Raw genomic sequence first — 27691 nt, forward strand, 5'->3', positions numbered from 1 at the left:
GAATGCAGGGTCCGGGGAGACCAGATATAGTGAATGCAGGGTCCGGGGAGACCGGATATAGTGAATGCAGGGTCTGGGAAGACCAGATATAGTGAATGCAGGGTCCGGGGAGACCGGATATAGTGAATGCAGGGTCTGGGAAGACCAGATATAGTGAATGCAGGGACCGAGGAGACCTGATATAGTGAATGCAGGGTCCGAGGAGACCTGATATAGTGAAGGCAGGGTCCGGTGAGACCAGATATACTGAATGCAGAGTCCGGGGAGACCAGATATAGTGAATGCAGGGTCCGGGGAGACCACATATAGTGAATGCAGGGTCTGGGGAAAGCAGATTTAGTGAATGCAGGGTCCGTGGAGACCAGATATAGTGAATGCGGGGTCCGGGGAGACCAGATATAGTGAATGCGGGGTCCGGGGAGACCAGGTATAGTGAATGCGGGGTCCGGGGAGACCAGATATAGTGAATGCGGGGTCCGGGGAGACCAAATATAGTGAATGCGGGGTCCAGGGAGACCAGATATAGTGAATACGGGGTCCGGGGAGACCAGATATAGTGAATGCGGGGTCCGGGGAGACCAGATATAGTGAATGCAGGGTCCGGGGAGACCAGATATAGTGAATGCAGGGTCCGGGGAGACCAGATATATTGAATGCAGGGTCCGGGGAGACCAGATATAGTGAATGCAGGGTCCTGGGAGACCGGATATAGTGAATGCAGGGTCCGGGGAGACTGGATATAGCGAATGCAGGGTCCGGGGAGAGCAGATATAGTGAATGCAGGGTCCTGGGAGACCGGATATAGTGAATGCAGGGTCCGGGAGACCTGATATAGTGAATGCAGGGTCCGAGGAGACCTGATATAGTGAAGGCAGGGTCCGGTGAGACCAGATATAGTGAATGCAGGGTCCGGGGAGACCAGATATAGTGAATGCAGGGCCCAGGGACACCAGATATAGTGAATGCAGGGTCCGGGGATAGCGGATATAGAGAAGGGACGGTCCAGGGAGACCAGATATAGTGAATGCAGGGTCCAGGGAGACCAGATATAGTGAATGCAGGGTCTGGGGAGACCAGATATAGTGAATGCAGGTCCGGGGAGACCAGATATCGTGAAGACAGGGTCCGGGGAGACCGGATATAGTGAATGCAGGGTCCGGGGAGACCAGATTTAGTGAATGCAGAGTCTGGGGAGACCAGATATAGTGAATGCAGGATCCGGGGACACCAGATATAGTGAATGCAGGGTCCAGGGAGACCTGATATAGTGAAGGCAGGGTCCTGGGAGACCTGATATAGTGAAGGCAGGGTCCTGGGAGACCGGATATAATGAATTCAGGGTCCGGGGACACCAGATATAGTGAATGCAGGGTCCGTCCGGGGAGACCAGATATAGTGAATGCAGGGTCCGGGGAGACCAGATATAGTGAATGCAGGGTCCGGGGAGACCGGATATAGTGAATGCAGGGTCTGGGAAGACCAGATATAGTGAATGCAGGGTCCGGGGAGACCGGATATAGTGAATGCAGGGTCTGGGAAGACCAGATATAGTGAATGCAGGGCCCGGGGAGACCAGATATAGTGAATGCAGGGCCCGGGGAGACCAGATATAGTGAATGCAGGGTCCAGGATCACTAAGAGGCTGCCCATCTGTACTATAGAATTGATCCTTCTGTAGCTGAGGCAACGAGATGTTGCCTTCCATGAAACAGCTTCAGCAGAATTCGGGTCAATCATGGAGCAACATCACTGCCTCGACTGTAAAAGGAGCGATTCCATAGGGACAGACAGGCAGTCTCTTTAGCGATGCAGCCCTTCGCAATGTTTTTCTAGCAGCAGAATCCCGTCCGACATCAGCCGAAATCTGTGAGTGTTGTACAAATAAAACTATGGGGTTGATTTACTAAAACTGGACAATGCACAATCTGGTGCAACTCTGCATTGAAACCAATCGGCTTCAAGCTTCTTTGTCAAAGCTTCATTGAACAAGCTGATGTTAGAAGCTGATTGGCTACCATGCAGAGCTGCACCAGATTTTACACTCTCCAGTTTTAGTAAATCAACCCCTGTGTGACAAGATCCAGGGAAGAGGTAGCACTCGCAGAGTTAACCGTCCATGTTTTCATGCAGTTTAGTCAGTGAGCTGTGACAGTTTACAGTACACACAGGTGAGCTGGGAATGGGCCGGTGTAGGTCAGTTTCACCTGGATGGACTGAGAATAGAATTATATACACAACATCCCGAGCCATACAGCCCTCTATAAAACACGCGGAGCCCAGTCTCTGCAGACACTGAGACAGTGGATCCTAGGATGGCTACCAAAGTGGAGATCAGGGTGAACCATGCCGACTTGGCGGGGGCCAGGGAACATGCCATGGCAGTGTCCCGGGATTACATTTCCAACCCCAGGCTGTGTGAGTAGATTCTTCCATATGAATTCAAACTTAGTATCTTTTTCATACAACTATGAGCTTTTGTTCAACCAAACACTGTTGTTTTCTATCCTATTTAATTCAAGTAACCTCCCTAGCGGTCTGATTATGTCCATATTTCTGTGCTCAAAGCGGTACATTTTTTTGCATGGAAATATGTATTTTTTTTATTGTAGGCCTGTAATTTTTAGGAATAACTCACTGAAATCTGTCCAAACAAGAGTCTAGTAAACATCCCAGATATGATAAAATTTGAAACACAAAATTATAAATTATAATATAATAAATAATCATAAAAAATAATAATATAATAATAATAAATTTAATTCAATAATATAATCAAACCAAAAACACTGAAATTTGAAATATAGCGCCAAGTTCGCACATCGCTGAGCAAAGTCGCAGAATCGTTTTCAGTGTCTGATGATGAATTTCGCCCACGAATCATTATCACTCAATTCTGCAAGTGGTTCTGATTTACTATCGCTGTTCTCTAGCCGGTCTAAAACCGATTTTGACCTAAAGGGACGCTTTTTGGACGCCATGGACGTTTCTCAGTTTCCAGGCAGAAAGAACAGTAAAAATGCAGGCAGGGCGCCGGGCAAAGCACTCGGGACAAAATGTATGTGAAATGGTTTGATACAGGAATGTTATACTATGTGATTTCTGTGTATTTAGTGAATGTCACTTTTTGACATTTTCAAATTTCCCACCGGTTCCGTCCCCCGTACGTCCCGACGTCGCAGGGGACGGAACCCGGAAGACGGATGCCGGCATCGGCCGGAGGAGATGGCCGGGGACACTGCAGGGGGGACATCGCGGGAGCGCAGGACAAGGTAAGTGCAGGAGGGATCCCGGAGCAACGCTGCAGTGTATTCCTGAGTGTAGCTCGGGGTTACCGCTTGTGATGCTGAAACTTTACCCCGAGCTACACTCGGGAATACCGCCAGGGAAGTTAACAGAGCCCAGAATGTACACTCACCGGCCACTTTATTAGGTACACCTGTTCAATTGCTTGGTAACACAAATTGCTAATCAGCAACTCAATGCATTTAGGCATCTAGGCATGGTGAAGATGACCTGTTGAAGTTCAAACCAAGCATCAGAATGGGGGAGAAAGGGAATCTAAGTGATTTTGAACGTGGCATGGTTGTCGGTGCCAGACCGGCTGGTCTGAGTATTTCAAAAACTGCTGATCTATTGAGATTTTCACGCACAATCATCTCTAGGATTTACAGAGAATGGTCCAGAGAGGAGGAAATTTCCAGTGAGCGGCAGTTGTGTGGAAAAAAATGCCTTTTTAATGGCAGAGGAGAATGGGCAGACTGGTTGCTGCATCATCCAGATGGTAGGGTCAGAATTTGGAGCAAACCAAATGAAAGCATGGATCCATCCTGCCTTGTATCAGTGGTTCAGGCTGGTGGTGTCATGGTGTGGTGGATCCATCCTGCCTTGTATCACTGGTCCAGGCTGGTGGTGGAGGTGTCATGGTGTGGGGGATATTTTCTTGGCACTAGCAAGGTGTACCTAATAAAGTGGCCAGTGAGTGTATATTATATTTATTATTTATATCAGCCTTTCTTAACCTTTGAGGAACCCTTGAAACAATTATCACGTCTTGAGAATCCTCTGCTAAAAAGGATGATACCTACAGCTCATGGTGGTTAGATCAGGCATTTCTCAACCTTTTTGCCCCAAAAGGACCCTTGGAATAATAATCAAATCCTTTGTAACCTCTGCTAAAAAGGGTGATACCTACAGCTCATGGTACATGGGCACAGCCTTTCTCAGCCTTTTTACCCCAGAGGTACCTATGGCAAAATGTTCAGGTCTCAGGGAACCCCTGCCAAGATGAATTAAATGGGGATCAGTTGGATGAATCTCTCCTACATTGGTGGTCAGCAGGAAAGATTTCCCCCTTACAGTGGTGGTCAGAATGCCACACTTATGGACAGCTAAAAAGATCTGACAAGCGGTGCTGAATCCGAAATTATGCAAATTGGAGGTCAGTCAATCACAGCAAAAGAGACCCCAATGAACCTCTGGTGGAATCTTTGGATTTCACTGAATCCTGGTTGAGAATGGATGCATTAGCATTACCAAGACATTTTTAAACCAAATAATGAAATGAACTGTGTTTTATCTAGCATATTGGACACCCAAGACAAATCATTTGGATACCAACCCCCAAACCAAGTAACATTTTTAAATATTATTTAAATGAATAATAACTGCAAAAAACAAAGGCAGTAAAAATGTTGCTGTACTCCAACATTGGTGGTCATTGTAGGAGCTCTCCTTGCATTGGAGGTTTGTGGCACATTGACCACTAGTATGTGCCCACAGTGTAGGTTGCCTAGACTATAAAATGGTTACACATTTGGAAAAAGTGCAAGAATCTTCCTAACTGAATGTAAATTGGATGGTGTATATACACGCCCGTATTTTCTATACCAGTGGTGGTCAACCTTCTTGATATGGGATGTCTCATGTGCTGCCCTTGACAAAAGGGCCACACATAAAATTCAGTGTTAGAGACGGCAAACACACAACAGGATATAGTCAAGGACTATGGGCATTATACAGGAAAATGTCAGAGACTGTGGACATAATACAGAAGATGTTCAGAGACTGTGGACATGGTTCAGGAGATGGTCGAGGCTGCAGACAAAGCACAAGAGATGATCAGAGACTGCAGATATGATACAAGAGATGGTCAGAGCCTCTGGACATACTACACTAGATGGTCAGAGACTGTAGACATGATACAAGAGATGGTCAGAGACTGTGGGCATGATACAACTGATGGTCAAAGACTGTTAACATAATACAAGTGATGGTCAAAGACTGCAGACATTGTTCAGGAGATGGTCGGAGACTGTGGACATGCTACAAAAAATGATCAGAGACTGATGAAATGATACAAGGGATGGATAGAGACTGCAGACATGATACAAGAGATTTTCAGAGACTGCAGACATGATACAAGAGATGGTCAGAGGCTATGGACATGATACAAAGATGATCAGAGACTGCAGACATGATACAAGAGATGGTTAGAGACTGCAGACATGATACAAGAGATGGTTAGAGACTGCAGACATGATGCAAGAGATGGTTAGAGACTGCAGACATGATGCAAGCGATGGTCAGAGACTGCAGACATGATACAGGAGATGGTCAGAGACTACAGACATCATACAAGAGATGGTTAGAGACTGCAGACATGATACAAGAGATGGTCAGAGGCTATGCACATGATACAAAGATGATCAGAGACTGCAGACATGATACAAGAGATGGTTAGAGACTGCAGACATGATACAAGAGATGGTTAGAGACTGCAGACATGATACAGGAGATGATTAGAGACTGCAGACATGACACAAGAGATGGTGAGAGACTGCAGACATGACACAAGAGATGGTGAGAGACTGCAGACATGACACAAGAGATGGTGAGAGACTGCAGACATGATGCAGGAGACTTTCAGAGAATGTAGACATGCTATAGGTGTTGTTGGAGACAGGGGGCATGCTTCAGGAGACAGTCATAGACTGAAGACATATTATAAGAGACTGCTAGAACTGCTAGAACTGCTAGAACTGCTATAACAGGGCAATAAGAAAACACAGATTAGTATCTGCAGGGGCCGTGAGGGCTGCACAAAAACTGCCAATGGGCCACAAGTTGGGCAACAGGGGACTATACAGTTCTTGATTAATCTATAGAAGATCGTACCGTACATTCAGATTGTAGTGTGTGTGGAAAGCTTTAGGTCTAATTAGAGAACTATGGACCAGCAGTTTTTATTCAATGGGTACTTAAAAAAAATCTGTGATTTGGTTTTGCTCACAAATGCTCTACTGATTCAAATGTGAATTTTAAGGATAGGTCCACATCTTAGGTGGTCATAAGGAGTAATGAAGGATTTTGTATTGTATACGATTTTTGATGAGTATCAGGGATATTTCCTGGGGCAATTCCTCCCAATAAGCTGGTATGCCCTTCTATTCTAGACAACACTGTTGGAGCCTAGTGTTCCTCTACAGGTCACGGGGTGTGTCGAAGTTTTGGTAACAGAGGAGAAAGCTTGTTGTGTAAACACCATCCCCCCTGTAAAAAGTGAAGTACTTTCTTTCAGGACATGGCACTCATTTATAAGTGTCTGGATGTAAACCATTTACCAAGATGACCTTGGCATAAGAGCTGACCTCTATCATGTGCTTCCAAATGACCAAATAAAATGTTGAGGAACCCTGAAGCCATCTTTGAAGTTTAACCCGTTCACCTCTCATGCCTGTGCACTGCCTATGGAGCAGAACAATTCTTAAATTTCTTCTAGGGTCCTTCATGTCCAGCAATAACGTTCTCATTATTTAAAGAGGTAGTAAGGCTCAAAAAAAAAATCTAAAAAGAAAAACCTTCTCCCTGCAAGTTAACCTTCTTAGCGGTATTCCCGAGTGTAGCTCGGGGTAAAATTTCTAAACCAAGAGCGGTAACCCCGAGCTACACTCGGGCTTACCATGCGGCGTTGCTCAGGGGGTCCCTGCAGCACTTACCTTGTCCTTCGCTCCCGCGATGTGTCCCCTGCAGCGTCCCCGGCCATCTCCTCCGGCCGATGCCGGCATCCGGATTCTGTGTTCCGGTCCCTGTGACATCGGGACGTACGGTGGGAAATTTGAAATTTTTCAAAAATGTCATTTTTGCTGTCATTGCTGTTTCAATGCATTTCACATACATTTTGTCCCCACTGCTTTGTCCTGTGCCCTGCCTGCATTTTGAATGTTCTTTCTGCCTGGAAACTTAGAAACGTCCATGGCATCCAAAAAGCGTCCCTTTACATCAAAAGCGGTTTTAGAACAGCGATAGTAAATCAGAACCACTTGCAGAATTGAGTGATAATGATTCGTGGGGGAAATTCCTCATCAGACACTGAAAACGATTTTGCGACTTTGCTCAGCGATGTGCGAATTTGCCTCTGTATTTCAAATTTCAGTGTTTTTGGTTTGATTATATTATTGAATTGAATTTATTATTATTATATTATTATTTTTTATGATTATTTATTAAATTATAATTTGTGATTTCGTGTTTCAAATTTTATCATACCCGGGATGTTTACTAGACTCTTGTTCGGACAGATTTCAGTGAGTTATTCCTAAAAATTACAGCCTACAATAAAAAACTACATATTTCCATGCAAAAAAATGGTACCGCTTTCAGCACAAAAAATCGGAAAGAATCATACCGCCAGGGAGGTTAAGAGCATAATGTACTAGTATGCATTGCTTATCAGCACATTATGAAAGACCGGAAAATGAAGCCCTCCAGTGGAGTGCTGTCATGGCTCCCCGAGGCTTCCATCTTGACCCAGTCTTCCTTCCGGGTTCTCGAGCCATCAGATTGGCCGAGCCATGATGTCATCACTCTTGCACATGCACGCGGTTCATTTCGTACGCGGCACGGCTCTCTCAATGGAATGGCACACCATCCACTGAGAGCGCTGGGTGAATGCGTCGGTGACACTGCACGTTTAGGAGATATTTACAGTACCTACAGGTAAGCCTTATCAAAAGCTTGCCTGTAGGTAAAAAATACAAAATTGGGTTTACTTCCACTTTAACCACTTCCCGTCCAGCCCATGTATATAAACAGCCGAACGGGAGCAGTGCAGGGGCGGGTGCCGTTTATAAACGTCCTCCCTGTGGGTGGAGCCTGGACATGGCGGCTGAGGGGAGCGAGCGGCACTAGCTTTCGGCTAGGTCCCGCTTCCCGACCTCCCTAGTGACCCATAGAGAACGACTCACCGGAGCCTGGAGAGCGTGAAATGGAGCCCGGAGAGACGGAGATGGGAGCAGGACAGAGGCTGCAGTGACGCGCCGGCTCCTCAGGTGCCTCGTGAGAGAGGGATCTGGACGGCTGGGAGGAGAGGTGACGCGGAGGGGGAGTGTATGCAACCGCGGAGGATCTCTGGGAGAAGCCGGCCGGCCGTATGATGAGACAGGGAGACGCCGGCTTACTGTTATCGGCTCCCTGTCGCCCATAACCCCCGGCCTATTGCTGCATACAACCCCCGGCTTGTTACTGGCCATGTCTCCTGGCTTGCTGTTGCCTGCGGCCCCCGGCCAGTAGACTGTTCAATCCGGGGAGAACTGGGAGTATTAGGAGACTCGCCCTGCATCCCTGGGACGAAGCCCAGAGAGGAAAAACGAGGCACTACGTGGGAAGACCAGAGGAATCCCCCCTCAGGACATGTGAAGGCCCTCCACTTATGCTTGGAGCCACCGTCTTGTGAAGAGAAGGGTGAGTGAGAGCTTTGGGGGGTCTATTGTGCAGTGGACTATTGAATGACAGTGGGATCCAGGGGTCAAGGAGGAGAGAGGAGGATTCCCTGGGCTTAGAAGAGAAAAGTCCCAGGTGCCCCAGGAGAGCAAAATACAAGAATAATCTGCAAACCTGTTTGGAGCACAAACCATAAAGGAGAGGTATACCCCCATCTAGAGCATATAGGAGACAAATGATATATAGAGGATATGAAGAATAAAGGTCCTAAGGGAGCAGGGCTCAAAGGGTCTCAATCAGGCACGCTAAGGAAATTTACATCATATGGTAATACTACCCCAGAAAGGCCCCAAGGAGACAGTGCTAAAGGGGAAATGGACACTAGACCCGGAAATAGTCCTAGATTGTCATTGGGTAAGAACAGCAGTAGAAGCCAACAAATAGAGGATGGCTTGGGAAAAAAAGAGCTTGATGGTGAACTACAAGTACCGAATAAGAAGGAGATGACAGAAATGTTTCAAAGTTTGGAGAAAATGATAAAACGTGAAATGACAGTTATTCGAAACGACTTAGGGCATTTGCTGTCGAGAATGGAAGAAATAGAGGAGAGAGTTAAAACCCAGGACCAAACCATAGATAGTCTAAGGAAAAAAACAACTCATTTGGAGAAAATCCAGAAAAAATTACTCTATAGGATGGAAATTCAAGAAAATAAAGAAAGAAGGTGTAATCTCAGGATGCGAGGAATTCCAGAATCTGTAAAAGGGGAAACATTATATGAACTAGTTAATAAAATCTTAAACTCCATGAGAGGCAGTCCTGAAACAGAAGTGATTGAACTAGACGGAGTGTTCAGAACAGGAAAGTTTAAACAAGAGACTGAGAGGGACAGATCGAGAGATATCGTTGTTATGTTCCAGAAATTTGGGGTCAAAAATGAGATTTGGAAGAAGATCAAGGGAAGATCATTAATTAAGTATAAAGATTGGACTATTCAAATTTTTGCGGACTTAACATCAGAAACTCTATGGAGAAGGAGATCCCTGAAACCCCTGTTGGAGCAAATGAGAAAACAGAAAGTGCAATATAGATGGGGTACCTCGGTACCTCTAATTGGCTGGAAAAATGGGGTCACAGCATATCTGAGATCCCCGGACGAACTGAGAGATTTTTGCGATAGACTGGACTTGCAAAGAGTGGAGATAGCTGGGTGGGAAGAAGAAGAAAAAGGAGATACGGTTAATGCAAGAAAGGAGGACTGGCAGCGGGTCGGGGGGAGGGTGAGGGAGGTCCTGGGGTTGGGGGGAGGGAGAATTAAGTAAAATATACGCTTTGCTTCTTCTCTCTCTTTTCTCCTCACCCCCCCCCCCTCGTATCCCCCCTGTAGAAGCGAAGGTCCCTCTGGAAGCTCCGGTTAAGGGGGGAAGTAAAGGTATTGTAGAGCCCAGTTGATAGAGAAAGGGGAGCTGGGGAGGTTGGAGGAGAGGTGAGCCGTCCATGGGCGGAGCTTACGCCCAATATTTTAAATCAACCGTGGAAACAGTTCCACAAATGATTTGTAGGCAGTTTATAAGCCTAAAAATGGGTAGGGGGAAAATAAGAGAGAGGGGGTGGGGGAGGGGGTGGGGGATAGGGGTTGGGGGGTTAATACTCTGCAAGACAGCTGGGCCTAATAGGAAGAGACGAATTAGAAGAAAGATAGACAGACTTATGAAGGATGGAAGAAATACAGTTTATAACATATAATGTGAATGGGTTGAATTGTCCTGGGAAAAGATTTAAGTTGTTTAAAGAGTTACATCACAGGGCAACGTCAGTGGTATTTTTACAGGAGACACACTTTGAGATAGAGTCAAACGTGAAACTAAAATCTAAATATTATCCAACATGGTATTACGCTGACTCTCCAATTAAAAGAGCAAAGGGGGTGGCAATAGGTTTGGCAAAGAATATGAGATTTGAGCTGGAAGAGAGAAAGACTGATCCGGAGGGCAGATTCCTATTTTTGAAAGGTAAACTACAGGGAATTGAGTGTACACTAGCCAATATTTATTGTCCCAACAAAAAACCGGAGATCTTTTTGAAGGGTCTGTTGAAAAAATTGAATGATTTTAAAAAAGGGCGTTTAATTATAGCAGGAGATTTAAATCTTTGTATGGACCCACAAAAGGATACAACCTCCCTTGTGCAGAGAGAGGGGGGTAGGTCTCTGAGAGCTTTGAAGAAGGTGATCCACGAGTACCAACTGGTGGACTCATGGAGAATAATGCATATGAAAGACAGAGACTATACCTTCTTCTCTAATGCACATGAGATATACTCGAGACTGGATTACTTTTTGATAGATCATCAATTCATTGAACTGTTGGTTAAAATAGAAATAGAGACAAGAACTTTCTCGGATCATGCCCCTGTCATAATGAAAATAGGATGGGGAAGAAGGTGGACGGGAGGCTTGGGATGGAGGTTGAATGAGGCTCTTCTCTTGGATGAGGATATTGTACAGAAGATCAGGGAAGAGATCAAAGTATATTTCAAGGAGAATGAGACAGAGGAAGTATCGACAGCTACAGTATGGGAAAGCCATAAGGTATATATAAGAGGAATCTTGATTGCGATGGGAGCAAGGAAGAAAAAAGAAAGAAGAGAGAGGGTTAGCGGACTCCTAAAGGAAATCCTGGACTTGGAGCAGATACATAAGAAGAAAATAACAATAGAAACAAGACAGAAGTTAAAGGATAAAAAAGACGAACTAGAGAGACTGATGGAAGAGGAGAGGAGAAGAGTATATAACAAAGTATTAAGTGAAAGATATAGATGGGGAGATAGACCAGGAAAATACTTAATGAGAGCCCTGAATAAAAAGAAAAACAGGAATTATATAGAAAAGATAAAAAGTCCTAAGGGGGAGCTGGTTCATTCAACTAAAGAAATTATTAAAGTATTCACGGAGTATTATAGAAAGTTATATAATATTGGCCATCAAGGTACTCCAAAAGAAACTAGAGAAGGTATTAACGAAAAAAGGATGATATATTTAAAAAATGCGGGATTACCTAAACTCAGTGAAACACAATTGAACTCCTTGGACGTGGAAATTTCCCAGGAAGAAATAGAAGCAGCATTAAGAAGTACAGGGGGGGGAAAAAGCCCTGGCCCGGATGGTTATACAGTTAAGTACTATAAAAAATTTAGTGAATCACTGCTACCGAAGCTGAAGAAGTATATGAACGACTTGGGAGGTGGGATGGAGGGGAGGAGGGAATCCCTTCAGGCCCATGTAGTTCTCATTCATAAGGAGGGAAAAGATCCTTCTCAGTGCTCTAGCTATAGACCAATTTCATTATTGAACACTGATACCAAGTTGTACGCAAAGGTTCTAGCAAACAGGCTGAAAGAACTAATGCCTGAATGGATCCATGGAGATCAGGTGGGCTTTGTCCCAGGGAGAGAGGGCAGAGACAACGGGTTGAGAACTTTAATGCTTATGCAGAAAAGTAGAAAAGGAAAAGCCCCGGTGGTGCTCCTGTCAATTGATGCCGAAAAGGCGTTTGATAGAGTGGACTGGGGCTTTATGATGGACAACTTGGAAGTGCTGGGGATCGGAGAGAGAATGCGGGAGTGGATAGGTATTTTATATAGGGAGCCCACTGCAATCATTACGGTAAATGGGGAGAGGTCGGAATACATTGAGATGTCCAACGGAACAAGACAGGGCTGCCCATTGTCCCCCCTGTTGTACGTTTTGACACTGGAACCCTTGTTGTCAATAATAAGGAATAGTGGAGCGGTAAAGGGAATCCAGATAGAAAATATAGAACATAAGGTAGCGGCCTTTGCGGACGACCTATTGTTCTATGTAGGCAACCCCCGAATAACATTACCAAGTATAATGAAGACCCTGAAGGAGTATGGTGAACTATCAAATCTAAAAATTAACCCAACAAAAACAGAGATCCTGAACATCAATATACCAAAGAGCGAAAAAGAAAAGTTACAAAAAGAATTCCCCTTTATATGGAGAGAAAAAGATATAAAATACCTAGGAATAAAACTGGCTACTTCTTATAAACAACTGTATAGATTAAACTATATTTCTTTGATAAACGAGACTAAAGATGAGTTAAAAAGATTAGAAGGAGGAAATCCATCATGGTTAGGACGTATAAACCTAGTTAAAATGGTAATTATACCTAAAATACTCTATAGATTTCAAATGGTCCCAATTAAACTCCCAGAGGCGTTTTTTAAGATAATGAGAAGAATGTTAACAAGATATATATGGAGGAATAAAAAACCAAGAATATCATACGAAACATTGAGCAGGACTAAAGAGAAAGGGGGAATGGGACTACCTGACGTCAAGAGATATTATAAAGCAGTAATTTTAGCAAGAATATATGACTGGACATTTAACCATAAGGGAAAAAGTTGGGTAAAAATAGAAAACGAACTGAGTGGAATTAGTTTGAGTAAGATGATATGGGTCCCAGCACAATATAGAAGAATTAAAGAAAACACAAGCACTTTCACTTTAAATGTTTTAAGGACATGGGATAATTTACATAAACACATGAAATGGGAATTCAACTCTATATTAATGCCACTTGCAAACACAGAGTTTTTTCCTCCAGGAAAGGAAGAGATATCAGGGAGATGGTTTAAAAAAGAAGATATCCAATTGAGAGATGTATTGGTAGAGGGGGAATTGAGAACATTTAAAGAATTAAAAGAGAGGGGGGGGGGATATGTTTAATAGAATAGATGAGTGGAAATATCACCAATTAAAATGTTTCATTGGAAATCTCCCAAAACCTTTGAGATTAAAAAAGGAGTGGAATTTGTTTGAAAGGCTATTAGAAACACGTAGGGATGGGAAACACGGTGTTACAAAAATTTATAGGATCCTCACAGAATTAGACACGGACACAAAGTTAATTTTTATAACAAATTGGGAAAGAGATATGGAGGTGGTGATAGATGAAGATCAACAGAATAAGATATTTAGATTGGTACACGAGAGTGTTAGTATGAGAGACGTCGAGATCAACTATAAATGTCTGACACGATGGCATATTACACCGAGCACTGAGCACAAGATGAGTGGGGAGAATTCAGAAATGTGTTGGAGAGGATGTGGGGAGGAGGGCACGGTGTTCCACATATGGTGGCAATGTCCAAAAATTCAGGTTTTCTGGAAGACAATAGTTAAATTAATAGAAATAATAACTGGAAATGACATAGGGTTAGACCCAACCATGTGCCTCCTGCATAATGTTGAGACAACAGTAAAGAAATATAAAGAATCAGGAGTATGGTATTACCTAAGTGCTGCAAAAGGGTTGATACCTAAGTTTTGGCGGAAGACAGAGGTGCCGATGGAGGAGGATTGGATTAATAGGGTAAACCAGATTAGCAGAATGGAAAAATCATACTATATGCAGGAAGATAGGTTGGAAATATACTATTCGCGATGGGAAAAATGGGAAAAATCAGGAATGAAAGAGAAATATAGAAAATTTTAAACTAGGAAATTAATTAAAGTTAGTGGGTCTTGAGAGATTGGTGATCTTGCAGAGGGGAGGGAGGGGGTGGGGGGTAGAGGTGGGTTGGGAGGGGAGGGAAAGAAAAGAGGTAATTAGAAGGGGGCAAAGTAGAAATGTTTTGATTATTTGTACGTTTGGTCCTCTTCTTATGGAAATTTTGTAATACTATGAAAAACTAATAAATATTTAAATTAAAAAAAAAAAAAAAAAAAAAAAATATAAACGTCCTCCCCGCTCGCTGCTTGTGTGCGCTCCATGGAAGCGCGCAGCCCTGCGATCCGGTGCCCGCTGTGTCCTCCGGACAGCGGAACGCCAATCATTGTACGGGACCTCTGTGTGAGGTTCCGATCATGTGATCACTGATTGGCCAATCAGTGATCACATGAAGAGTAGTAAGCAAGATGGCACTGCTGACATCATTGCTTACTACGTGTGAAATCTGTGAATGATCACAGAGGTCACATGGTACAAGGCTATTCACAACAGCCTTGTACCATGTGATAAGCTGTGACCAATCACAGATCACACAGTATTTCTCAATGGCTGCAAGAATGCAGCCAGAGAGAAGGAGAAATAATTGCTTTTACAGCCTTTATGGGTGTAAAAGCAATCAGTGTAAAAAAAAAAATCTTCATCAGCCCCCACAAGTAGTACAGTGTCACTATGGTGACACTGTACTGCTAGGGTGACAGTATGTAAAAAAACAAAAAAAAACAAAAACAAACAATAATATAAAAAAAAAAAAAATTTGAAAACAAATTAGAAAAATTATTATTTTTGGTTATAAACTAATTTGGGTTATTTTTTTACTAAAAAGATAATTGAATACATGTTGCCAAAAATTAATAAAGAAAGAGTATTTATTTGCAAAATTGTATAAGAAAAACACTTTTGTCAAGCTTTTTGTACTTTTTCATTTATCTAGAAAAAAAAAATAAAAATCCCAGTGTTGAATAAATACCACCAAAATAAAGTTTTATCTGTCTCAAAAAAATGTTAAAAAATTCATATGGGTACAGTGTTGCATGACCGCGCAATTGTCATTCAAAGTGTGATAGCGTTGAAAACTGAAAATTGTCCTGGACAGGAAGGGGGTGAAAGTGTCCGGACTTGAAGTGGTTAATTTGGTTCTAAAGGCTGTAGGTTTTTGACCTTTATGTATTCTATCCATGAAGGTACAAAACCCTTCTGTGTGCAGCCCCCCCCCCCAATCCTTACCTGAGCCCCCTCCAATCCAGTGATTTTCACAATAGCTTCAGCTGTATGGGGACTCTCCCTTCTTATTGGCTGAGACTGACAACAGCAGGAGCCAATGGGCTCCCACTCCCATAATACTTTATAATCAGTTACAGAAAACAGTTTTTTTTCCTTTTGGGATAAAGGTTTTACATGAATAAATAAAAGCTGATCATTTGAAGCACCTCTGCCAATGTTAAATGGTTTTTCTCATCAATGTAAACTGATACAGTCCACTGAGAGTTTGAGTTTCTAGAAAACAAAAGACTCATGCAGGCCATACACGGGTCGAATTCTGAACAAATTTTCTTTAGAAAATTGGAAATTTTGTGCGTTTTGTAATCCGATGGCGACACCCTTGTTTTCGAAATTCAACCAACCAAGCCTTCAATTTCTCTTCATGTTGCTACAGAAGAGAATTTTTGTGGCCAAGAATTTTCTTTTCTTTCCAGGTCACAGCTTTATATTTCTCGCAGGATTCTCCCATCATTGATTCAAAATTTGTTAGTTTTTCAAAACATTTCCAACATGCCCGATCACTCAGATTTGATGGTCTCACGAAAATCGGCCATTTCTGAGACCCACTAATGGTGCGAAGTTTGAACGAACATTCTTAGAAAAGATTTTCGAAAGAAAATTCTTTCGGAATTTGACCCGTGTATGGCCGGCTTTACTGGCTGGATTAGCAGATGAAAACAGAAGACAGAAAGCCTAAAAAAGAACATGAATGCAACCATTACATTTAAAAATTGGTAAGCTGCAATAAAAAATGTTTGGTTTTGAGTTTAATACCTCTTGAACTTATGGTTCAAAACAAAAAATACTGCATTTGGCCACTGGATGTAAGTAAATCCTAAGCCCCGGTTCACACTAGAATGCGGTGTGGGAAACCAGTGATCTGTGCATGTTTCCAGCACCCCATTCATATCGCATTGCCTTTGTGTCAGTGCAATCTGAACACACCAGCAGTCTGCTTGTCAGATTTACACACACTCCCCCCCCCCTCACACACTGCTTTTAGGTCTGTACGACTCACGGACCTGGCAGCAAAGGGGTTAAAGTGGTTGCAAACCTCTCAAATGAAAAGTGAACAAAGCATATCCTTCTATAGTGTATACTTGCCTCAGCTCAAAGCACTGCCTGTGATTTCTGTCTGCTGTCTCGTTTCTCTGCTATTTGCATGAGTCATTTTTGACAGGGAGACAAGGGAGCTCCAGCACACAACCTGTGATTGACAGCCTCAGCCGTGCATGTTTCCTTATGAGACTGTGTAGACAGTAGTGTATTTAGGTTTTGTGCTGCCCTAGGCAACACAAAAATCGTCTGCCCCGACAGACACAGATCAACACTGCTTCCCCCCTTCCCCCTCCCACAGAGAGAGCCTGACATTGCTGACATTGACCAACAACACTGCCCCCCACGAGTAAAGCCTTCCACCTCCTCCCCCCCCCCTTCCTCGGTGACAGAGAAAAAGATACTCATCTTCCCAGCTCCAGACTTCCCCTGGAACACCATCAAGCAGCCCGCAGTCTCTCTCCGCTCCTACCTGGTTCCCATGGCACACATGTCCCTTCTTTCATCCCTTCTTCTGGAGGGAGGTGCTGCCCCCCTGAAGGCAGGTGCCTTGTGGTATATTTACGCCCCTGTGTGTAGAAGGAGACGTGTTTGTTCCTTCCACTCAAGTCTTAGATTGCACTCAGCTACCTGCTCTATGCTGTGCAGAATGTGATGTAAGATCTTCCCCCTCCTTTCTGGAAACCCAGAAATGCTGTGTAAATTCTGTGTTTTGAACAGACGTAGATAAGAGAATACTGCAGATAAACAGGTACAACTTATGTCAGAGGGTTTTTTTTTTCATCTCTGTGTATCACCTGAGGCTAGTTACTTGGGTATATGTAAAGGTTTACAACCACTTTGATTTTAGGCTGGTATGTTGACACCTGTAGTCCCCCAATGGTTGCAGGCACAAATGCTGACTGCGATACAGAAGATCCTCCTAGATGCCAATCTGTGCCATCTCTGTTTCCTCCGAGCGCTGGTAATGTGCCCAATGAAGTACAAGCATGGGGTTGAGTCAAGCGGCCGGGTATGAATTTGGCAGGAAGGCTTGTTGTTCATTAGCGGGGCTCGGGGTTAAGGTCTGAAGCTATCTAAGCGTCAGACCATCTGGTCATTAGCTGCCTGGAAGCCTTGTGCTGCGGTCACCTCTACTTAATTAATGGAGCTGCACAATTAGCATCTTGTTCAAATGCCCAGCAACACTGGCAGGCACCGTGCCCAACTCCCTGAGATGGGAAAGAGGAACACCCTTTCTTTACAAAACTATTAGACAATACACAGGCCTTCACATTTTGAGATACGTCATGTACACCTAAAAATGTCACCCTACAAATAAAGACTAACTGTTCCCCTAGCTTGCAGTAGTTAATCACATTCTACTGGACTTGTTTTGTAATGCTGAAGATGTTTCAAAGCTTCTCCAAGTCCAGTCTTTAGTCCAATGTGTGATCCAATCTCCATGGATGCAGATGTTGGTTGTCCAAGAATAGGACAGGACAAGATCAGAATCCCATCCTGGTTTTGGACAATCAACATCGACACATTCTGTAATGATTGGATTAAGGTTTCTGTGCCACCTGTGTGAATGCTGGGGTAAGGTTTTTCAACACAGAAGAACCCTTGAAATAACTTTCCAGTCTCAGGAAACCACTGCTAAAAATTACTATACCTTCAACTCATGATACATTGGTGTGATAGTGGGAAGAATGCTTCTTACACTTGTAGCACTACTCCCTTGGGAGTTGCTGAGTTTTGGGTCCCCATTAGCTATACACAGCCAGACACCATGCATTTTTCCACACTTTGCACACTGGAGTCAAAGAAGAGTCCAAGTACTTGGGTTTTTTGTTTTTATTAGGGAGTTAGAAACTTGGATAGGGTCTAGGAGTATATGGGATGCTCAGGGAACTGTACAAATTTGAGGACAACTCCTTAGCAACTATGTAAAAAAAGCAGAGAGCAACAGTCTCTTCTTTAAGAGCATTAAAAGCTCTTTGGTGTACCTCCTCAGACCCCGGATTAATCCTCCTCTCCAACCAGCTGTGATGAGGGTACCTCTGAGCAAGGGGGTCCTAAGAGCTTGCAGTTAAGCAATTGGGTATTGCACCTGACCACCCTCTCTCCTTATGTGGCCCAGGGGGTGTAGAAGTACTCACTCTGTCTTTCCCTGTTTGCTTGTTGGGTTTTTGGCTGCCTTCTGGCTTTATGCTGGGCTGGCTCCTTCCCTGCTTCACAGGCCATCCTCTCAAGGAGAAGATGGGACAGGGGAGATCTTCCTTTCCAGAATCCTGCCTGCAGGTGGTCTCCCCTTCCTCACAGTCCACTTTCCACCCAATTCCTCACTCCTCCCAGGTTCTGCCACATTTCAGGGTTGCTCTGGTCACCATGCCCAGCCTCCTGCTAGGGATTTGGCTAGGGTCCTTAAAACATGCAGATCTGGGCCTCCAGATCTCAGGTTTCTGGAGAGGTGGGAGGGCTCCAGACGCCCTGACCTGTTCGAGCCTCCCAGCCTGTCCTGAAGTAACCTTACTACCTCACGCCCAGGCTGACTCATCCCAGGATTCTAATAAGCCTCTGACTAACAAAACTCCGACCTAGCTAAGCTAGAGGGTGCTACACAATTGTGGTCATTGGGAAGAATAACCCCCTTATAGATAGCTAAAAAGATCAATAGTGTCAGTGTGAACTTATCTGAAAGGCAGAAACTGCTCATTGCTCAGGGAACCCCTGGTAACCTCAGGAGGAACCCTCAAATTCAATGGAACCTTGGTTGAGAAACCCTGCATTAGAACCTAAAGTAGAACTATTGGCAAAACCTTTTCTCATTTTGGAAAGAGTAAGGGAGGGTTATAACGCCTGTCAGCTTATTTTTTGCCACCTGTGTCCCTTTGGGAGGATTTAACTTCCTGTCCCACAGCCAAAACAAGAAGTGAGAAAATCTCTGAAAATTCAGAGAATTTCTTGGGGACCCCCAGGTCACCAGAACTAGTTTTCCCAGTGGAACATTTTCCCTGTATTACTTTTCTGGGGACAACCCAACATTTGGGGTTTCTTTTACTTTCACTTTCGATCATAATGGTAAACAGGACAAATAGGGAGAATCTCCCTAATGGGGGCACAGACAGCAATAACGACATAACAGGTGTTCTAACCAATCTCTACTCTATCCAAAACTAAAGTAAATGTTTTGCTGCCTTTGGCTATAGGAAGCTTCTTTGGGAAGAAGCTTAGGGAAGATGTGAAACCTTCTCAGCATTACAGACAAGTCCAATTGAATGTGATTATTAATACCTATGTCATGACCATGATAAACAAGAAGCTCCGAGGATCAGACCCTCCTATCCCTCTTGTATTGAACTGTATTGTTACTGTATTGTCGCCCTTTATAGTGTAAGGCGCTGAGCAAACTGTTGGCGCCATATAAATCCTGTATAATAATAATAATAACAAGAGCCTTCAGAGATGAGTGTCCCCCTAGTTCTGATCACCTACCTTACAAAATCTTGTTTCAGTAAAGCAGATAAAACCTCAAAGTACATGTAAATTGAATTGTGAGCTATATTTTTAGAATTACAGTGTCTCCTGGATAGGCCTAATAATTCACAAACTACTTTCCCCTTTGCCTGGAGTATCTCTTTAATAGTTATTTTCCTTCAAGATCATTGCTATTTCAGGTTGACTGTCCTTTAATACACGGCTGGGAATGGCTGACAGTCAGGACTTAAAAAGCCAGAAAAAAAAAGGTGGAAATGTTTGGCCTGAGATCAGTGAGTTCTTGATGAGACAATGAGTTAAGGTGGGGTTAACAAGTTTCACACCAGCTGGCAAGACCATTTCATATGCAGCCTTCACATTTCCATGTAGTCATGTACACCCAACAAATATCAACCCTACAAAAAAGACAAAGTCCCCTTTCAAACAACAGTTCCATTCAAGTCCACCTGTCAGATTTTCAGGCGGACCTGATTGGACAGTCCATTCACCCATATGGATCGGAGGTGTGAACAAACTCATGTCTGTTTTCAACCTGCCTACCTCCAGTCTGATCCAGTCTGCTAAAAACAAATGAAAGGGGATCCATCCACCTCCGGTCGGGAGTAAATGGATGGCTAGTCTTTTTACATCCGGATGCCCATGTCCCCCCTACATTAACTGAGTGGACACAGATCTGTCATCCACCCGCTCTGCTTTGCTCAACAGCGGACAGATCCCTTGTTGAGCAATTCGCATTCTGCCCTGTGTGAAAGGGGTCCATGGGGTTGATTTATTAAAACTGGAGAGTGCTAAATCTGGTGCAGCTGTGCATGGTAGCCAATCAGCTTCTAACTTCAGCTTTTTCAATTAAAATGATACTAAACTCTTGGGGTTTTTTTAAAATAACAAACATGTTATACTTACCTGCTGTGAGCAGTGGTTTTGTACAGATCCTCCTCTTCTCAGGTGCCCCGCTGGTGCTCCTGGCTCCTCCCTCATGCCCCCATAGCAAGCAGCTTTCTATAGGGGCACCCAAGCAGGTGTGCTCCAGCTCTATGTGTCCATTCACAAACAGGCCCCTCCCCAGCTTACTGACTGTGATTGACAGCAGTGGGAGCCAATGGCTCCTGCTGCTGCCTCAGCCAATCAGGAGTGATAGTCCTCAGAGAACTGTGGACATTGCTGGATTTGGATGAAGTTCAGGTAAGTGTTAGGGGGCTGTTTTATTCTAGATTGTAAGCTCGAAAGAGCAGGGCCCTCAATTCCCTCATGTTTTGCATTGTATTGGTATTGTTCTGTCACATGTTCTGTCCCCCTTTGTAATGTACAGCGCTGAGCGAACTATCGGCGCTTTATAAATACTGTATAATAATAATAATTTCAGGTACTTATATAGTGCTGTCAATTTACACAGCACTTTACACATATATATTGAATATTCACATCAGTCCCTAACCTCAAGGGGCGTACAATCTAAGGTCCCTAACTTACATTCATACATACACATATTAATGCCAATTTAGACAGGAGCCAATTAACCTACCAGCATGTCTTTGGAGTGTGGGAGGAAACCCACACAGGCACAGGGAGAACATGCAAACTCCATGCAGGAGGCGCCATGGTCGGGAATCAAACCTGACCCATTTAGTGCAAGGCAGATATGCTAACCAGTAAGCCACTGTGCCACTGTTACACACAAAATGTTTTTTTTTTACCTTCACACATACAACGCATGAATGTAAAAAAAAAACTTGAGCCTTTAGAACCACTTTAAGCTTTGACAATAAAACCTGAAAGCTGATTGGATTTTTTGCAGAGCTGGACTAGATTTTGCACTCTCCAGTTTTATTAAATCAACCCCTAAGTGTTCCTATAGCCAGAAGTAGGTAGTCACACTCGACTTGTTCAATAATGCTGGAGACATTTTATAGCTTCTCCAAGCCACTTCTTCAGTTCCAATGATTGATCTGATCACCATGGAATATGTACAGTAGATGTTGATTTCCAAGAAGATGATGTGACAAGATCACAATCCTGCCTGGACAATTAACATCTACACATGTCATGGTGACTGAACTAAGGTTTGTCTGCAGCCTGTGTAGATATAAATTCTGGAGTATATTCTTATCACTCATTAAAACTGAAGAAGAAGCTTCGGAGAAACTATAAAGCCTCTTCAACACTGCAGAAGAAGGCCAATGTAGCTACACCATGACCTGGATATAAGAGGCCCTTCAGAGATGAGTGTTCCTCTAGTCCTGATTATCTCTCTTTACTGAATCTGGCTTTAGTGGAGTGGATAAAACTCAGAATTCAGGTAAATTGAGTGGCCTGTCTTATATTTTTACAGTTGCAGTGTTTCCTGAATAGGCTTAAAAATCCACCAGCTACTTTCCCCTTTGCCTGAAGTATAACAGTCCTTTTCCTTCAAGTGAACTGCTACTTCAGGTTGACTGTCCGGTCACTCCGCTTTGCCATACAGATCATCACTCTGGGAAAAGCTGACAGTCGGCCCTTCAAAAGCCGAAAATGGGTGGAAATGTTTGGCCTGTGAACAATGAGTTTTTGATGAGGCAAAGAGTTAAGGGGGGATAACGAGCCGCTAATCATTTTCACACCATCAGGCATGGTATGTGATAGAGAAGGAGTCATCAGCTGCGGGACCCTGCGCTCCTATTGGAATTATGTCACATGGAATCACGTCTGCTTGATATCATTCAGGAAGCAGGCCTCGCACAGCTGCACAGATCCAAGCCGGATTCCCTACTTCTCTTTCCTGAGAGCTGCAAACACACTAAAATGAGTTGAAGTCTACATAACTCTTCTTAACTCTTTCAACTAGTGGCCAGAGCATAAAAGTTTTTTTGTTTTAATTGTTGGTGCACTGAGGTTCTCCTGTACAGGTCTGGATCCCAAGGACCAGATCAGCACCAGTGACATTGCTTACATTTTGTTTGGTGGTAGAGGAGATTTGTAAGCTGTTGACTATCCATATACTTACTATGTTCACTCCGCTTATTGATTTTGTTAACATGTTGGTGGTTCATGGGGTAGGGCAAATGGTTGTTCATCACATCTCCCATGTTCCCCTCTTAGCTGGGTACCAAGCAAAGGTCACATGCAGGGGTGGACTGACAACTCATGAGGCCCCCGGGCAATAGGGGATCATGGGGCTCCTGTGTCCTTGCCAAAACTTAAAAAAGCCTATAAAAAAGGTACCAGGGGCATCTCATGGGGCCCCCTACTGACCCCGGGCCCGAGTTTCCAAATGGTCAGTCCGTCCCTGGTCACATGAGAGGCCTACCCCGGAGTGGGTTCATTTAGGCTTTGCTGGGCACCTGATACAGGATTACTTTACTTCACACGTATGGTTTTCACCATTGCCCTGGAACAAGGCTGAAGCTATCAGGGAATACTCGACCTTAAGGCAAGCCTTCACTTTTAGAGGTGAACATACCTCATGTACCTTTGCACCATGACTGTCCTCCAGTTAACTGAGAGGCAGAAATTGCCCAGTGTTCAAGGAACCCCTGGTAACCTCTGGAGGAACATTTTCCCACTGTAGCTTGCAATTAGGTGGGTTGTGCTGAACAATGACCACAGCCATCTGTCTAGCGTTTTCCCCTATCAATCCCAGTAGCAGCATGAAACCTCGCTATACTCTATACTCTACTACTCTACTCTGGAACTTTCGTACCTCTGTACAGGATGGGAACCTCGCTATACTCTATACTCTACTCTGGAACTTTCGTACCTCTGTACAGGATGGGGACCTCTGCGATGCAGTTCCGTTCCAGTTGCTCTAGGTGGATTGATTGTGGCATAGGGAGTGCTGACATCTCTCTCGCAGCTAAAGGCAATGCCACCAGTAACAGGTACACATTTATGACAGGCTGCTTGTTGACTGTATCATTGTTGCTCGCATGTAAACTACATGTAAAGTTGTGCTCAAAAGTTTCCCTCCCCTGGCAGAAATTGTGAAATTTTGGCATTGATATTGAAAATATGACTGATCATGCCAAAAGATGCTCTTTTATTGAAGGATGATAATCATATGAAGCCATTTATTATCACATAGTTGTTTGGCTCCTTTTTAAATCATACTGATAAGAGAAATCACCCAAATGGCCCAGATCAAACGTTTACATACCCTGGAATGTTTGGCCTTGGTACAGACACACAAGGTGACACACACAGGTTAAAATGCCAAATAGAGGTTAATGTTCCATCTTTATAAAGTTCCATTACCTTTTTACGCAGGACTTTTGACAGTTCTTTTCTGATCTCCATGGCTCAGTATCTAGCCTAGTGAGTGCTTCCACGTAAGAGCTAATGAACACTAATTGCAATTTAAAAAGCCACAGATGTGGGACATTAACCTCTAATTGGCATTTTAACCATGTGTGTCTGTACCAAGGGCAAACATTCTAGGGTATGTAAACTTTTGATCATGGCCATTTGGGTGATTTCTGTTATCATTATGATTTAAAAAGGAGCCGAACAACTATTTGATAATAAATGGCTTCCTATGATCACCATCCTTCAATAAAAGCATTTTTTGGCATGATCAGTCATCTTTTCAATAGCAATGCCAAAATTTCACAATTTCTGCCAGGGGATGCAAACTTTTGAGCACAACTGTATAACTTGCACTAGGACGACTCTTTGCGTACTAACTCTGCATACCCCATTTGTTACATTACCCAGACCTTAGACCCTAGGTGCCAGTTACTTGCATTACACTCAGACCAGGACTCAGACCTTCAGACCAGACAGAAGGCAAAGTTTAATGCTTTACTTAATAAAGTGCAAACCAGTACAATGTCCAGCAAAAGAACAGTCTTTTTCCTAAGTCCCTAAACCCTAATCCTACTTAGGCTATGTGCTGCCCTGGCATACCTGCAAAAGGTAAAGTCCATGTGCTTCCAGGTTCAACAAAGGCATTCCCCAGCAGTTTGTGTCTTCGAGGGAGACTCCCAGGTGTGTGGCTCTCACATCTTCAAGGCTGATAGACCTTCAAAGCTGAAACCCCTTACATGATATTGTGGCTTCCAAGAATCCTCCAGAAATCTCAGGCCTAGAGACACTCTTGGCTCTGGACCACTGTCCCTTTTTATATCCACAGGAGCAGTGGGTTGGACTCCCGCCAAATGAAAAACCCAGGAACTAAGTTAAGCCCAACCCTCTCTTCCAGGGCAGCACCCATCTAACTAATTTCAACCCGCTTTCAAACATAGAAGCAGCCTACATCTCAGGAATCAGGCTTAGGCTGCAGGTGTAGTAGGATAGTCATTCACCAGAATTGTAACTAAAAGCTTCACTGTGTCATGAAGTAGATGTCCCCAATAAGGTGCCATACAGTAGAGGCATTTTGACATTTTATCAAACCGAAGATTATCTTTTCCATTTGTTCTAAGAATGTTTTGGTATCCTTTACCCATACAGTGCTGGATCATTTAGACTGCCTGTGGGTCCCACTCATTGTTGATCAGAGGATGACCAGAATGGAACATTGGATTCAGAAATGAGATAGCAAGTGGACATAAGGATCCCTATGCTAGTTCACTAAGTGCCAGATAGCTTTGTTGAAGCTTTAACTTTTTCTTTATCTATGTGTTAGGTAGCTTTGTTGACTTTCTTCTTTCTATCTATCTATCTATCTATCTATCTATCTATCTATCTATCTATCGACCTCATTTAGTTAACTAAGTGTTCTCTATGTCCCCTTTCTATCTAACTCCAAAAGCCAACACTCCATTCTAGTCATCCTCTGGGCCTTTTCTTCGGCATATATAGAGTTTTATTTTTACAACTGAGCCCCGGTATGTGAGCACAGTAAGTCTGCTTTGCACCTCCACATCAGCTCTCTGTTCCTGGCTCTCTGCTGATTGGTTAATTGTTAAAGGGGAAATCACTCTCTTTGCCTGACATATGCCATTACCATTACCAGAGATTACGGAGATCTAGCTAAAGCTGAACACATTCCTGGCTTTGTTCTTGGCCCGGCCAGCAGCCCCCCGATCTGTGCACCCGTCACCCCGCTGACCTCCTTTCTGCCAAGTGTGAAGGTGCATGTACAACTTCACACCATACAATGCTCCAGCCTCTGTCACTTCACTCCCACCGAGGATGACACACAACAACCATCCCACGATGTGTATTAAAATAAGAGGGACTGACCCTGCTATAATCTACCGTAATTATAGTTAGACAGGAGAAGGGGCGGACTGACAACTCATGGGGCCCCCAGGCAATAGGGGATCATGGGGCCCCTGTGTCCTTGCCCAAACTCAAAAAAGCCTATGAAAAAGGTACCAGGGGCATCTCATGGGGCCCCCTAATGACCCCGGGCCCTCGGGCAGTGCCCGAATTTCCAAATGGTCAGTTTGCCCCTGGACAGGAGATCACTCCATATGACAGAAGCTAGGGAGCTGAAGTCAGGCGCATGATAGAGCATTCCTGAACCCTGCTGGCAGTGGGACACAAAAAATGGCAACCACCCCAACCCATAACAAGCCTTTGCAGCAAGATGCGCATGGAAGGGCAACGCATATCGCAAACAAAGGATTTACCAGCCTGCAAAACAACTGAACTTACCCTGACAGCTTACAGTACAAGCAGAGGGTTTGTTTGCACACTTTTGCAAATATGAGCCGCAGTGCCCATGACATCCCTTTAAAGAGGGGTGGGCTCCTTCCAGGCACACCTGCCCCTTAAGCCATCCATTGTTATATGTGCTCCTACTATGGAGACTGCAAGTTTTAGAGTTAGGACTGCAGTATATACAGAGGTCCCTTGTCATGAGCACTGTAGCTTCCCATATGGAAGAAAAATATATTTTAAATATATTTTAAAGATATTCTTCCCAAATATATTGACATATATTTGAAATACTACAATTTGGGCCATATTCAATATGTTTCTAAATATATTTCAATAAATATATATATATATATATATATATATATATACTGCATGTTGAAATATTTATTACCAAATATCTGAAAAATATTTTTAAAAATATATATTTTTTAAATATATTCTTCAGATTTTTTTTAACATATAAAAAAGTCATTTTAACATATATATCCTCCTTCCCTTAACTTATCCATTATTATATTTGCTCCTATTATGGAGACTCTTAGAAATTTTAGAGCTAGGACCGCAGTATATACAGAGGACCCTTGTCGAGGGCACTGCGTCTTACGCATATATTTGCAAATGTGTGCAAACAAAACCCTGTTTTTAATGTAAACTGTTAGACAGAATCAATTCAGTTGTTTTGCAGGCTGACTGGTAAATGTGCTGGGAAATCTTTTGTTTGTTTGTGGGCAGTGGATCTTCAAGATGCTGGGATTTTGTTAAAATTTCAGGACAGTCCCGCAGAATCCGAGAATGTTGGGAGGTGTGCAGTTATATCAGCAATGAACACAGAAAGGTGAATAGAGATTGTGAAAACACTATCAAATGTCATCCAACCAATTAGAGCTGTGATTTGGATTGGTGGCCACAAAAGTGACAGCGCAACTAAAAAAATTTCACCAAATTCACCAAACATGACGCTGTGTGTTCCAAAACCAGAGATTGATGGCTAATGGCTTTTAGTCCATATACAGTTTTGCATTGAGCCAGACAGCATTTTATTTATCCTCCTTGTT

The 27691-nt window shown here is 43.5% G+C and overlaps 1 protein-coding gene across 1 annotated transcript in view; it reads left to right on the forward strand.

Annotated features, from left to right (window-relative positions):
* Positions 1 to 2274: 2274 nt before the first annotated feature.
* Positions 2275 to 27691, forward strand: part of ATP6V1B1 (ATPase H+ transporting V1 subunit B1) — a 140447-nt gene continuing 115030 nt past the window's right edge. The window contains exon 1 of the mRNA XM_089691167.1: positions 2275 to 2415. Within this exon, the coding sequence (XP_089547293.1) occupies positions 2313 to 2415 (103 nt within the window). The 5' untranslated portion in view covers positions 2275 to 2312. The remainder of the gene's footprint in view (positions 2416 to 27691) is intronic.

The sequence above is a fragment of the Staurois parvus genome, unplaced genomic scaffold, assembly GCF_062004578.1.
Source record: "Staurois parvus isolate SC_StPar_1 unplaced genomic scaffold, SC_StPar_1.0 ptg000552l, whole genome shotgun sequence".
In the NCBI taxonomy this organism is placed as follows: domain Eukaryota; kingdom Metazoa; phylum Chordata; class Amphibia; order Anura; family Ranidae; genus Staurois; species Staurois parvus.